At 35.0% G+C, this 13,896-nt stretch overlaps 1 protein-coding gene across 3 annotated transcripts in view; it reads left to right on the forward strand.

The window, feature by feature from the left end:
* The window catches only part of Shal (Potassium voltage-gated channel protein Shal), a 461,000-nt gene that overhangs the window by 375,554 nt on the left and 71,550 nt on the right, over positions 1-13,896 (forward strand). For all 3 annotated transcript variants that reach the window (XM_083117318.1, XM_083117319.1, XM_083117320.1), the window contains exon 2: positions 479-641. In XM_083117318.1, the coding sequence (XP_082973444.1) occupies positions 479-641 (163 nt within the window). The remainder of the gene's footprint in view (positions 1-478; positions 642-13,896) is intronic.

Consider the following 13,896-nt stretch of genomic DNA (forward strand, 5'->3'; position numbering starts at 1 on the left):
AATAACAGCAATCTCTCAGCAGTTAGTTAATTTTTAGTTCTTAGTCTGAAGAAGATCCTGATAAAAGGGTTGAAACGTTATGTATGGAGTTTTTTCACGTAAAAAAAGACTGCCTTGGTCACCATCTTTAGTGATTTTCTAATGTAATCAGTGGCGGCGATTGGGTGCCAAAACTAGGGGGCGGGCGGTGGCAAGGGCAGTTTACTTTCTCTTTTCAGGTAAGGCTTGTCATTAAGAGACCACAATGCGGGAGCAAAAAGTGGGGGCAACTGCCCCCCTTCTCCCCCTAATCGCCGCTACTGAATCTAATATATTGGTATTTTAATAATTTTCTGTGTATTTATGTCGAATAACTGCACACTTTTTGTTATGAATATACTTTTATCCCAGGTTTTATATATAGCAATATCTTTGTCTAATATATTATTGCATAAAAACTACCATACTAACATGCACACATCCGTCCTTCTACTTCCAGGTACGGTGACATGGTTCCCAAGACGATTGCTGGTAAAATCGTGGGAGGCGTTTGCTCTCTTAGCGGTGTGCTGGTGATCGCTTTGCCGGTGCCTGTGATCGTATCCAACTTCAGTCGCATTTATCATCAGAACCAACGAGCAGACAAGAGGAAAGCGCAGCGGGTAATGTACACTCAGGAGTACAAAACTATCTCGTGCAGGCCGAGCTTGACTTATGAGTCGATCTTTTTATTTGATTTCCTTTCATTGTCCTTGTATCCCTACCTGTTTCTAAGCCACAAACTTATTTTTTTTTTTATAACGGAACATCTTACTCAATCAATTTAATCATGAATAAATATTATTATGTCTGTATCGTAACTAAAAAATGTGTTTCAACTATCGTTTCGTATAGACTGCATTTTATCCATGATATATTCAAGAAGAAACACAATATATTTATTATTTGCATTTATTTTTTAACCAAAAATGTGGATTTTTTTATTTCTGTGTACATTAGAAAAATACAGTCATTTTACATCAGTGGTACTTTAATAAATTGAGATTCATTAGCATTAATTTGATTACAGAATTAAAAGAAAACGTAGCTATTGTAAGGAATTTAATGTTCTTCACGATTTAGATAATGCAAAGCATCTCTATGCTATATTTTTCAAAATTTTAATTCAGCTACTCCATACGATCTATTCTCTGTGTTTAAAATAAGTATCAATGTAATTTTCAAATGAAACCATTTAAAATTTGTAAAATACTTCTACTAAATATGTGCATGTAAAATTGGGGAACATTACTTTATTATTTGAATATATCAATGCATCTTAAATTAACTAAAACCACTTTGTTTTTGGTGAAAAGAATCAACTTCCAACCCAATAGACATTGAAAGCCTGATAAGAGCAGTAGGGTGTTTCGAATTTGTAATATTGAAATAAGTTAATTATACATATGCGAGACGGCCTATTGCCCCCATCAGCCTTTCAATTATACTCCTTTCTAACATCAATCCGCCCAATAATCACCTTGAACCATATTTTCACTCTAAAGTAATATTTACAGCATATTTATTTCTTTGAACGTTTGCAGCTTATTTCTGTTCTATTATATTAAAATCTAAATAGGAGAATTGAAATATTTTCCTGCAGAAAATATTTCCTTTCTACTTATTTTTAAATAGTAGTAAATAATTGCATTCTTGTATCATTGAAAGCACAATTGATTATTTCGTAGCTAATTTAACGGTAATATTTTTCTCTCTTAATTATTTTATTTTTTTGAAATTAAAGTCGTTTATGATGTAAACCTTTTTCAATTCCACTTACCTTCGTTTGTATGAACTCCTAACCGTTCAAATGAATAAAAAGGTAAGCGATATAAAATTTGCACTTTCCATGCATGTATCTGTACTGAATTTCAATTTCAAAATGTTTCGCAATAAATATGAAACTTCAGATGGACGTAAATGGTAAATTAATCCTCTTAAAGTAGTAATCAATTGTTATTCAGTCTGCAGTAAAGTCGCCTTCTTGTTTCCACGCTTTTGAGGTTCTTGTTATTGTTTCACTTACTGCTAAGTAGAACATATAACTTTCATAATCGCGTCAGGAATAAAGCTAGAAAAACGGGCATTTAGGTAATTTTGGAGTTTGCGTTGTGAGCCGAGATTAACCTCTATGTTTAAAGTAATAATTTTATAACGGAGGTATGAAAGAACAAATCATGCGTGAGGTTATTCATATATATCCATTAGAAGTCAAACGGAAACTGTGAGAGTAATCCGTACCTATACAAGGCAGTTGATTATACAATTAACAACTTAAGAAGTTCCTTAGTTTACAATATTCCTTTAAATATATGAAATGTTTTATTAATTTTGTGATTGACAACAATGCTACAGAAAAGCCATATTACAAGGAACCTGACTGAATTATTGTATATCTTCACTTTTCGTCAGAATAAATAACCGGCTGTTTTGTGGGGGTGATTAACCTATTAAAAACAAGTGTTGATAGTAACAGATAATACTGTACTTTCAGTTATGTCTTGTTCGTATATTTTGGAAAGCTAAAAAGTCTGAAACACATACATATTTTCTGGAACATGCAGTTCGAGAAACTGCTGTACGTTGTGGTCAATCTTTCTCAAGACAGTTTTTTTAAGCTAGGAGTCAGAGAACAGTACTGAAGTTACTTAAGCTGTTGCTCATAATCATATGTTACGTATCATGCCGATGTGAAAAGTTGGTTTTATTTCTTGATATTTGATGTAGACATATAATTTTAATAGAAAATTATAGATACATTTCCAAATGTATAATGTAGATGGTCAGTGATTGTCGACGTATTCTTGAAGTCATATTGAATTTCCATCAAATAAAACACGTAAACTTTTACAATGAATATTTTTTATTCTCATTTGTTCTGTCAGTTGTCTTTACAGAGATCATTATAATGTAAAACAATAGAGTTAAACACAACTCTAGATTTTGCCCAACACGACTAGGGAAAGTTACAACAACGTATTCACAGTTAATAGTCTCAATAACATGTTTTACTACACTGCCAATGAAAATTAGTATCTTCAAACATTAGTGATATTGAAAAATATACTTTAATTTTGTTACTTTACTGCAGATTGATGACATGATTTAGTTAAGAAATTTGCTCAGTATCTCCAATTTCAGTTATTTCATATCCTTGCTGTTTCCTGGTAAGTAGTTGTATTAGAGAAATTGTATGATTTGAGAAATTACATTGATTTGTTCATAGATTAACGTAGTATTTTTATTTTATAAAAATAAGACTCTCATGTTTCATTCGTGTACTTTATAAACGAAGCAATGTTGTCACACAGAAAACAAATAACTGTCCAAAGCAATATCTTTCCTATTGATTTTCCTAGTTCGGAATGCATACTAAATTACAATGATAATATCCACGAGGAAAGAAAAATATAATTTAGTAAATAGTCAAGAAGAATCTAACAAAGCTACCCAAGTTTCTGCAACTACCGAATATGAGAAGTAATAGAATGGGAATGGAAGATGATTATAATGAAGTAAACGATGAAATACAAGTAATGGGTAAAATACATTAATTACAGCATTCATGGACTTACACAAAAATTGGTTAACTTTTGTAAAGAACCTGTATTAAATCAAGGCTAGTCTAATAGGAGCCTCAGTTTTGCTTAGAACATGTTTTACATCTTTTTTGAAACTCTACACTAAAAGAAGGATGTCTTCATTTCGAACACGCCATTCTCCCTAACTGACACCGTTTCGTCTATCAATGATGATGCGCAAAAGATCCTAGGAAAGTGGAGAATCTGCAAAGTTGTTCGAAATTGCTTGAGTGCTGCTAATTATTTGTATTAAGCCCGCAAGGATCGATGCAACGTTGTCCAGATGTTTCGCTGGTCGGAAATGCGTTGTCGATTGGAACTGATTTGTTACCCATGGAACGCTGAGTGCAATAAAAGCTGTCTCTCTTTTCTTTTTTACTCTGACTGAAGCTGTATCGAACATCAGTACGAGTGTAATGATGCTTTGAAAAAGAAGCATTCGTTTCCTGCTTCCATGAAAGAAAGCAAGATGTAGCTGCGTAATTGCAATGTGACTTATGTTATTGTTAAATAACGAGTTTGCTTCTTTTTAACTTGTTTTTTCTCGATCCATTTAAAAATTCTTCTTGTGTTTTACTTAGAGTTGGAAGTGGTCGAAACAAAACGGTTTCTTTTTGGGGAAAAAACGGTATTTTTTCCGCGGCTATTTTGGTTGGGCTTTTTTCGGCTTTTTTCAGAAAAGTGTCTCAAATCAATAAAAATACAGGAGTTGGCAGTATTTCTCCTGTTCCATGGTTTTCGTTTATCTCCCTACTGTAAAATAGACACTCATTTCTAAATATAAAATACAATTTACAATATGAAGTTCGTAGCTAGACATAAACAGTGTTTTAAAAAAAAGCTGGCTTTTTTAAATGGGCGGTTCTTTCCGAGTGTAATCTTCATATTTCGGTAGCATTTTTAAATATACATATGTAGTATAAACATATTCACATAACTAGAGTAGTTTTGTATGTGTTTTTAATAGAACCTAATAGTATGATATGATTTTCAATGCTATAATTTGTTATACGAACACGTACATGAAGCAAACAAGAAAATACTGTTCTACCATTTGAAAATCTAGTATCAAATCTCTTTACGTTAAATTTTGTGTTCAGCAAAATATATTTGTATTCTGGCTTTGACCGCTAAACCTGAGCACGGAGTAACTAGTGATGTATTTTGGCTGTTTGTTGCAGTGGTTCTCCACCTTCGTGAGACCACAGCCAGTAAATTTATTTCTTACAAGTCAATGCCCTGATCCCAACAAGTTCACTCATAAATACATTTCTGATCTTTAAAGTTTATATTGTAATTAATATGCACCCTTAATTAATATTAATATATCAACTATGGTATAATCATAGTTCATTTATGTATAGACTTGCTGTCAAATATAAAATTAGATTTAAATTAGTCGCCAACCCCTAGGTATAAAGGACCTTTTGCAGACCGGCGGTTGTAAAACACTGGCACTAAAACTGAAGCAGAAGCAAATAAGACTGGCCGCAAATGGCAAAAGAATTCTTATTTAAGAAATCTGGACTTGACCTACAGTTTGAAATAAGATCTGTAACATTCTTCCTCCACTGAGGATTGAACCTCAGACCCCTTCTTATTACAAGGCAACAGCATTACTTTATGTCACTCCATAGGTCCATTCATGATTATGAAAGGAACCTTCTATCAAAACGCCAGAATTGTTTCTGGCAGTACTTGCAATTTGTTTTCTGTAATTTACAGGCTAAATTAAATCTTAATCTCTGATGAAGTAACTAACAATCTTGTTAAGTATAGAGAACATTCAGACCGAAGCAACACATGACAGTGGAGGTGTAACATTGAAGTGACAAGCGACATGGGCCCCTTCAGTCTATAAGCAAGCATTCACCACACATGCGCAAACAAGACCGAGGCGACACGATGTGTGCCACTGAAGGAGCTTTGAGACTGAAGTCACAGAAGACAAGCGACACAATCTCCTTCAGTATAAAGCAAAGCATTCACCGTGCATGCAAGAACAACAGACTGAAGCGACATGATGCACACCATTGAGAAAACAGTACAGTCCGAGCAACATGCAGGTGACATGTTTAGCTTGTTGTCGCACTTCAGTTCAAAAGGTTGAATGGATTACTGAGGGTCTGCTTCCAAGTGACACATGTCACTTGTTGCTTCGGTCTGAAAGTTCCCTGAGAAAACTGTACAGACCAAGTGACAAGAGACACTTGCAACTTATGTTGCTTCGGTTCGAAAGATTGCATTTACTTCTAAGGGTTGGTTTCCAAAGGTCACGTGTCGCTTTCGTCTGAAAGCTCCGTTAAACAGGATATATACACACATTCGCATATGTGTTGTGAACAGTAAAGATTTTTAATTGTCCCTAAACATCGAATATTTTGATATTATCATTTGTTTCATATTTTATGACATCAACATTTAAATTGAGACACAAACATGTAAAAGCTTGTTTTAAGTCCATTTTATGGTCAAATGTGCCCATCAGGACTACACGTTCAGTTTTAACCCTAGCTTATCCGTGCCGTACGAGAACTTTTATACCGTGGGACGACTCACACGCCCACGCTTTTTTTATCACTAAATTTCAAGAAACCATTTTGTTATTGAATCACTGCTTCCTTTGCTGATTACATAAGCAGTTATTTATTAATTATAATAATTACAAAAATTACTGTCATTATTAAAAAATAATAACGAATTATTGCATGTCTCTCACATAGGCTATATTTTATCATTAACTAAAACTCACAAAACCCATAATAATTTTTATTAATGCTTTTTAGTTTGCAGAAGTGTATTTGTTTATTAAATATAATAATTACAATCATTACCAACCAATTATATTCTGTCACTGACGTAAGTGCCTCGAATGAGACACCTTCAAGGATGGCGCCTGATATGCCCACGAAGTGCATTCTGCCTCCAAATTACATTACATTTATGTTTTTATGAACAAAAGTAATAAATAAATATTGGGAACATACTAGGAAACAATGTAATTTATTATTTTCAAACAGTTGACAAATCTAAAAAATAAAGGTGGTGGGTGAGTCTGCGAAGTGTCCCTCCCCCCCCCCCAACTCCCCGGTTAGCTAAGATTAAAATTGTATCTGATCCACTATGTGTCCACTGGGATTGGCCAATATCTGTCTTTTGGCTGCTACATGATGTAATTTTTTTTAGCTAGTTGTAAAATATGTCACTACAAACCTGTAAACTCGTAACAGTAACTTCAAGTGAAATAGGTTAGCTGTAATTCATAAAAACCCAAAAATGCCAAAATTTCTTGTTTTTTTTTTTAAAAAAAAGACGGCTTTTATCGAGAAAAAAAACCGTCCATTCAAAAAAGCCGGCTTTTTTGCAACTCTAGATTCACACAATCTTTGCTGCAAAAATGTAATAATTTTTTTGTAAAATTTGTGTAATAACCTTCCCTCACAGTATTTCAACACTTGTGCAACAGATAGCATTGCAATATAGTATATAATGGCGTATGCGTACATTTCCTCTGCGAGAGAGATGTCTGTGTTCTATTTCAAGGCAGAAAGGGGATCAACGGCAGGTTAATTTGAATTCGCTTCATTGAACTTATACAGCATTTCCTATCAAAACGACAGGATCAATAACTCCGGATGGACAAAACAATAATGTCTGTCTGAACAGCATATCGTTGATAAGACGGAGCTTTCCATAATCCTTCAGTCTACAATGTACTGTAGAATGGGGTCAGTGAAAAATGTTCATGAGGGATCAAAGCTGTCGAGTCGGTAACATTAAACTCTGAATAGTAAGACGCGAATTCATGGCACTACATAAATACACACCGGTTCGACTATGTCAACACTCTTCCTTGTGTCTTTATTTAATTTGATATCGCCTATATCCACAATTAGATTAATCACGGCGATGTTCCAGTAGACAAAATGAAAAATTAAGTAGTCATGTTTTTTCTCAGAGGTTCAGCTCACATTTTCTGGTTTGGCATCATGTTACACTTAATGCCATACAAAAGTGACCAAGATTTGCCTACACACAGAACTCAAAGTGTGTCAATTGACACACAAAAGTGCATCATTTTTTGACTCCAATGACACATTAAAAATGCATCAAACCTAAAGATCCACCTAAATGCATCAAAATAAATGTGTCAAATAATTCACCAAAATGCATCAAACTGAAAGATGCACCTAAATGCATCAAAATAAATGTGTCAAATGACACATTAAAGTGGATATTTTGTTTGATGCACCAAAACGTGTCGTTGGAGTAAAAAAATTTGATGCACTTTTAGTGTGTAGAGTGACACGTTCAAATGCGTCATTTTTCCCCCTTTTCTTGCTCATGGGGATTGCATACCTGCAAGGGAAAAGTTCCAATACATTTCTCCATTATAAAAAATATTGCACTTTACAAACATTTTCTTGAAGCACTGCACATTTAATGTGCTTCAGAAGAGTTGAAATTGCTGAAAAAGTGATAGAAAGGAGTATTGTCAATATTAAATATTCTGCAAGTGTGTAAAGTGCATTCTAGAAATTATTAATTATTTTTGCTCATTTATAGTACATTTCACACACTTAGAACATGGTGAAAATACTTCTTAGCACGCAATGAACAAACTCCTTATTACTGTAAATTTTTAGATGGAGGTATGCTTAGTGTAAATTTCTCTAGTGCAAGGGAATTAGTGTGTTACGCTACACTTAACTAAATATTGGGCTTTTCTTGTTCACATTTCTGCACATGTAAACACACTTTTCTGTTTCAAAGTAGCATGGCCTTGTGAGTTCGTGGTTATATGTGCAAATATTGAATTGAATATCGAATACATAAAAATAACACTTTGAGAACATATTGAAAATATCTTTTGCACAAAATGAGAGATTGTAATAATTTTTAGGCTGAGAAAAAGAAGTAAATTATTTTCCTTGCCATTTAATCTACATGTTTATGTCTTACCGTGAACATGCAGATTAACAATCACAGAAAAATCCAAAATTCAAAAATGTTCAATTATGAACATGAATTAAGTGATGTAGGAGTAATAACCATTGTCATTAAACAGGAAAAAAATCAACACCCTGACTTAAAATTAATATAAAACATAGAAAATCTATGAATACCATTTTCAATCACACCAATGTTGTTAGTGAACAATATAAGAACTTAGGTGCGATTCATACTAACAAATGATACAGATGATCCTGAGACAGAACATTTATTGTTTGACACAGATACACTGGTGCTTAATGCACATTCTGTTTTAAATCCTTGAACTTCTCACATAAGATAGATGACTTGAGGCGACAGTCTCTATTTATGACCTAATAGTATGTACTCGACTACTGCCATACATGTACCACAGTTTTCGAAGTAGTCTAATTCAAAAACATAGTAAATGTCAACAAGTGCACAGATAAATGTTTTTTTTAAAGTGGCACATTGCACTTTCTAGCATCCAGCTACCAGGACAACTTTCCTTCCACTAATAGTGCCAGATAAGGTGCTTCATTCTCAAAATCTTCTGTTAGCAAATGGTGATGCTTCCTGAAAATAAACGAATGAAGCACTCATAAATATGATATTCTGCAATATAAGAGGTGATACAGTATAAGAAGGTACGGCGAGTTTTTAAATTTCCTTCAGTAAATGACAGTTTTCTTCAGTTACTATATATATTGCAAATGTTTTGTATTTAGCCTACTCTTACGTCGCTTTTCCGTTAATTTGTTTAACCGCAACGATGAGAACGCATGGTTAATTTAGTATGTATCTTCTCTAACATCACATTTCTTCCCACTTTTGGCTAATCGCTACAATGAAGATAAATGACTACAAGTAGTATTCAAAGTCGGGGTGCAGGAGAACCCCCCCCCCACACACACACACTACCACCACCACCAACAAGCACAATCTAAGTATCACCCAACCTGCCACGATACAAGACAAACTTTTTCTTCTGTCCCATCTCATTTCGAAAACATTCACTTGTCCCATCTCATTTCGAAAACATTCACTTGTCCCATCTCCTTTTATGAGACGAGACGGAAAATATCTCGTCTCGTGAGCAAAACTAACATTAACAATAGAAGCATCCCCCTAGGTGTCCCCAAAGTCTCGAGCAAACATCCTCCCATGTAACAATTTCCAGTTCAATGAAATGTCACTCACAAGGGAACAGCCATGCCCAGGTCGAGAATCAAACCTGGAACGTGCGACTCCCTCAGATAAATCATAAATTTTGTGTATAATAATTACAACGCCAGTTCATTCCTGGTAATTCTGAATCTGCGGTTTGGTTTACATATATAAGCAGGATAATATTCAGTTTTCGGGGGCTCGTACCGTTAAAACGAGGAGTAAAAAAAATATTAAGAAAGGTTTCTTTTGTGTTTATAATGATAAGCCTTTGCATACGTTGTTAATTCTATATTTTTCGAGACTTCAGACGAGAACGAGAATTGCCCTCCCAAACCCAGACGGATGTTTATAAATCGAGACGAGACTGTCAATGAGACATTTACAAATAAACACGAGACAGACATTTACAACTCTCAACGAGAACGAGATCAAGGCTGCCATGTCTCGTCTCGATAGGATACTTAGTGGTGAAGTTGCCAATTAATGCGTTCGGGGTAACGAGATGAGGCGGCTTTTTTCGCAGTACAGAATTCAAAATATATCGTATCATTTCAGTATGGGATATTGTTATGCACATGGGCGTATATATAGTTCACGTGGGGAGAGGGGGAGGAAGATGGATCAACTTTTGGTATGTTTAGGGTTGCTTTATTTCGTAAGTGAAAATCCAGGACACTGCTGGCCGGAAGCTTGTTGGGGAGCAGGGGGTGCTGGACCCGACAAAGTTGTGTGTATGTAGTCACGAAGTCACGCTAGTATTGATACTTTTCTGTTCATCTTGTGTCACTGCGTTTTTAAAAACCAAATATCTTTAAGATAACTCGAGGGGGGGGGGAAATAAATGATTTGACAGTCTCAATGCAGTTTCTTATCGCAGAAATTCCGAAACTATCAGGAAATTACAGACATTTGGTCTGCAGTCCCTTATGGTGTGTGGAATTATGTAATTTCCTTCACATCCGTATACCGTCTTACGTCTCTAATTTAAGAGAATAAAATAAGTCCGAAGAATTTTTTATGAACAAGCGGCTGAACAGGTAACTCTGGTAATTTTACTGAACCAAAGGGGGTGGAGCCCTTGAATCCCCCTTAAATACGAATTTGGTTATGCACATCATGTCCTTGTAATAATTATACATAAACTAAGTATTAATATGTAGGCTACTGTGCAACTGATGTAATCTTCTCAGTGTATTTTATCTTAATTGCCCAAAAAAATTTGATCATAACTTGCGCAACAGAAAGGAAACACAAAATGAAATTGCTTTATGGAAAATAAAGTAAAATAGGCTTTATAAATAAAGTGAAAAATGTGAAAATTCTTATTTTGCACTACACAGGTTACGGTAAATTTCGATTAATGTAAGTTTAAAATATATGTATTTTTGAAAATTTGGTCAGCAACCAATTTTACAAGCAATATTTTTCGCATGACCTGAGAACACGCACGCAGCAGAACCCTTTTATTTATCTTGCACGTGAGCAACAGGGATATTTCATGGAAGAATGATCATTTCAAAGCATAGCTTTGCTCTCTACTATCGCTCCTTCTTCCATTATTTAAATCTGTACAGATTTGTAAAACTGCTGCACATATTCGCTCACAGTGGGCTACCCGCAGTAAACTGCACGCTCGAAGCAGACGACAAAAGAGCTCTTTCTAAGCCGTGACGTATTAACATGGCGGCGGCGTGTTTTCAGCGCAACGCTATTACGCTAGCCTCGCAACTTTGGAAGTCTCGTTTCTGCGTTAAACTGGACGCAGAGAAACGCGAGAACTTGCAGGGGTCATTTTCCCAGGGTGTAGTTTTTAAAATTGTTGTAAAAAAAATTGAGTGGAAATGTCCGTTTAAATTGGGATCCGAAACAACGTGCAATGCGTCTCCACCGGGTATCGAGCCCGAGATCCCTTGATTACAAGGCGACTACGTTACCACTACGCCACCGGGAGGCCGAAAGAGAGAAAAGAGGCGAGAGAGAGGGGAAAGAGAAGTACACGAAAGAGCGATAAAGAAATAGAGAAGCAAGAGGTAAATAAAATAAATAGGGAAGTGAAGGAGAGAGAAAAATAGAGAAACGAACGAAATAGAGAAACAAGAGAGGGAGAGAATAAAAGACATAGAGATAGAAAAGCGAGAGAGATAGAAAGAAAGAAGTGAAAAAGAGCATACAAAAATAGAAAACAGAGAAAGAAATAGAAAAGAGAGAGAAAGAAATATATAGAAGCAAGGCAGCCAGAAAGAGACAGAAGGAAGAGGAATAGTAAAACATTAATGGAGAGAAAGAATAATGAAGACACATACCGAAAATGTGATCAGAAATATAGAGTTTGAGTTGCTGTTTTAAGTCCACTTTATGCACAGTAAGGCTAATCGGGACTGGACCTACAGTTTAAAGTGGGATCCGAACCACTTGTGCCTCCACCGGGTATCGAACCCGGTACCCCTTGATTACAAGGCAAAGACGCTACCACTGCGCCATGGGGGAAGCCCCAATCAGAAATATAGAAAAAAGAAATGTTCGAGACGAGAGGAAGTAAATAGGAAGGAAGAGGTTCGAAAAAGAGAAAAGAAATTCGGAACCAAATTTCATATGCATGTATTCGCTTCACGACACTGGGGTTTGTACTCAATTGCAAAAATAATAAATTATGGAATAGGCAGATAAAAGCAAAGAAACATTGAATTCACACCTAACACTTGTAGTTTTTGCAACTTAAGTTGGCAACGAAACTTAGTGTGAAACTATTGTGCTATGTTAAATATTGGGTTCTGAAGCTGATCTCCTATTTTAATTCAATCGTTGGAACTGAACACGTGTTTAATTTTTACTCGAGCATTTGGAATTTTGAAAACAGAACTTCAACGAAAAAAGCAAAACATAAAATTGTAAATAATCTGCATAGATACTTACTTTTCTAACTCCGAAAATCTGTAGATCTTCTCTCCTTGTGCAATCTGCAAACAACTGTAAAACACACGAACACCAACAAACCACGTATCCCCACAAATTCACAAGACGCCAACTACGGAAACGGAATGGAATGCACGCTTCTGGTGGTGAAAGAGCATAAAGTCAGGGAGCACTCCTCAGTGATGAGTCAGTCACCCAGGAGTTGTTTACAAAGAATTTTCCGTGTCGGGCAAGTTGAAAAGGAGGGGGGGTTGAAATAACATTAAATTTAGAGCCAAAATAACCATAAGTTGGGCCTATGCGAAAAATTTTAGGTGGATGTTACTAACATCAAGTTAGGGTGTAGTGAATATCACAAAAATCTTTTGACTTTATTTGATTTTTGTTATTAACGTCGCTTTTCTTACACTTTTGGCTAATCCGACGACGATGATGAGTGATGATATAAAATTGATGAAGAGATACGAACAAAAAAAATCCACAGCCCGGGATTCGAATTCAAGACCCCTGACACCTAAGCGCGTTGTGATAATCACTCCACTGCGGAGGAGATTAAGGGGTCTTTCATATCTGTATATCGTAAAAAAGTACAAAAAAGCCAAAGAACTGTTCATGAAAAAGTAATATACTTAGATGCTTATGGAAACAAGCAAAGCGAATCTAGTTTCTACCTAAATAGCGTACACAAGTCTGAACTTGTTAACAACGCCAAAGTATTTTCAATATAATTTCAATTTTATGGTTTGTAAAATATTAATAATAACAAGCACTTTTTTCTGGCACCTCTTTATTTATGAACATGCCAAAATATTTTGAGTATTTTTTATGATGAACACAAGAACAAACCAACTTGAAGAGTAACGGAACTTTCCTCCCAGAAAGAAATCACTGATTAACAATAATAAAACGGAAATTTTAAGTTTCTATGACTGGAGGGCAAGATGTGACCCCTTCTCAAAGAGTTCAAAGCAGAAACAATGCATCAAAAGAACATTATTAGTGGCTTGAACATGCAAGTGTGGCACCAATTTTGATATTTCAATTATAGGAAATATATTTTAGTTACTTAAAAATAAATTTACTTTTGTTCTTGATACTATACATTTGTACTTCGATCAATTTATGAGCTTATAAATTAAGAATTCCTTTCATATTATCGTAATATCAAAATTTATTTTCTGTATAAGTTAAGTTAAATCACCGAACAATTGCTTCATAAGAATTATGAATGCAAATGTAT

Source organism: Lepisma saccharinum, chromosome 2 (genome assembly GCF_977018435.1).
Source record: "Lepisma saccharinum chromosome 2, izLepSacc3.1, whole genome shotgun sequence".
Taxonomy (NCBI): Eukaryota; Metazoa; Arthropoda; class Insecta; order Zygentoma; family Lepismatidae; genus Lepisma; species Lepisma saccharinum.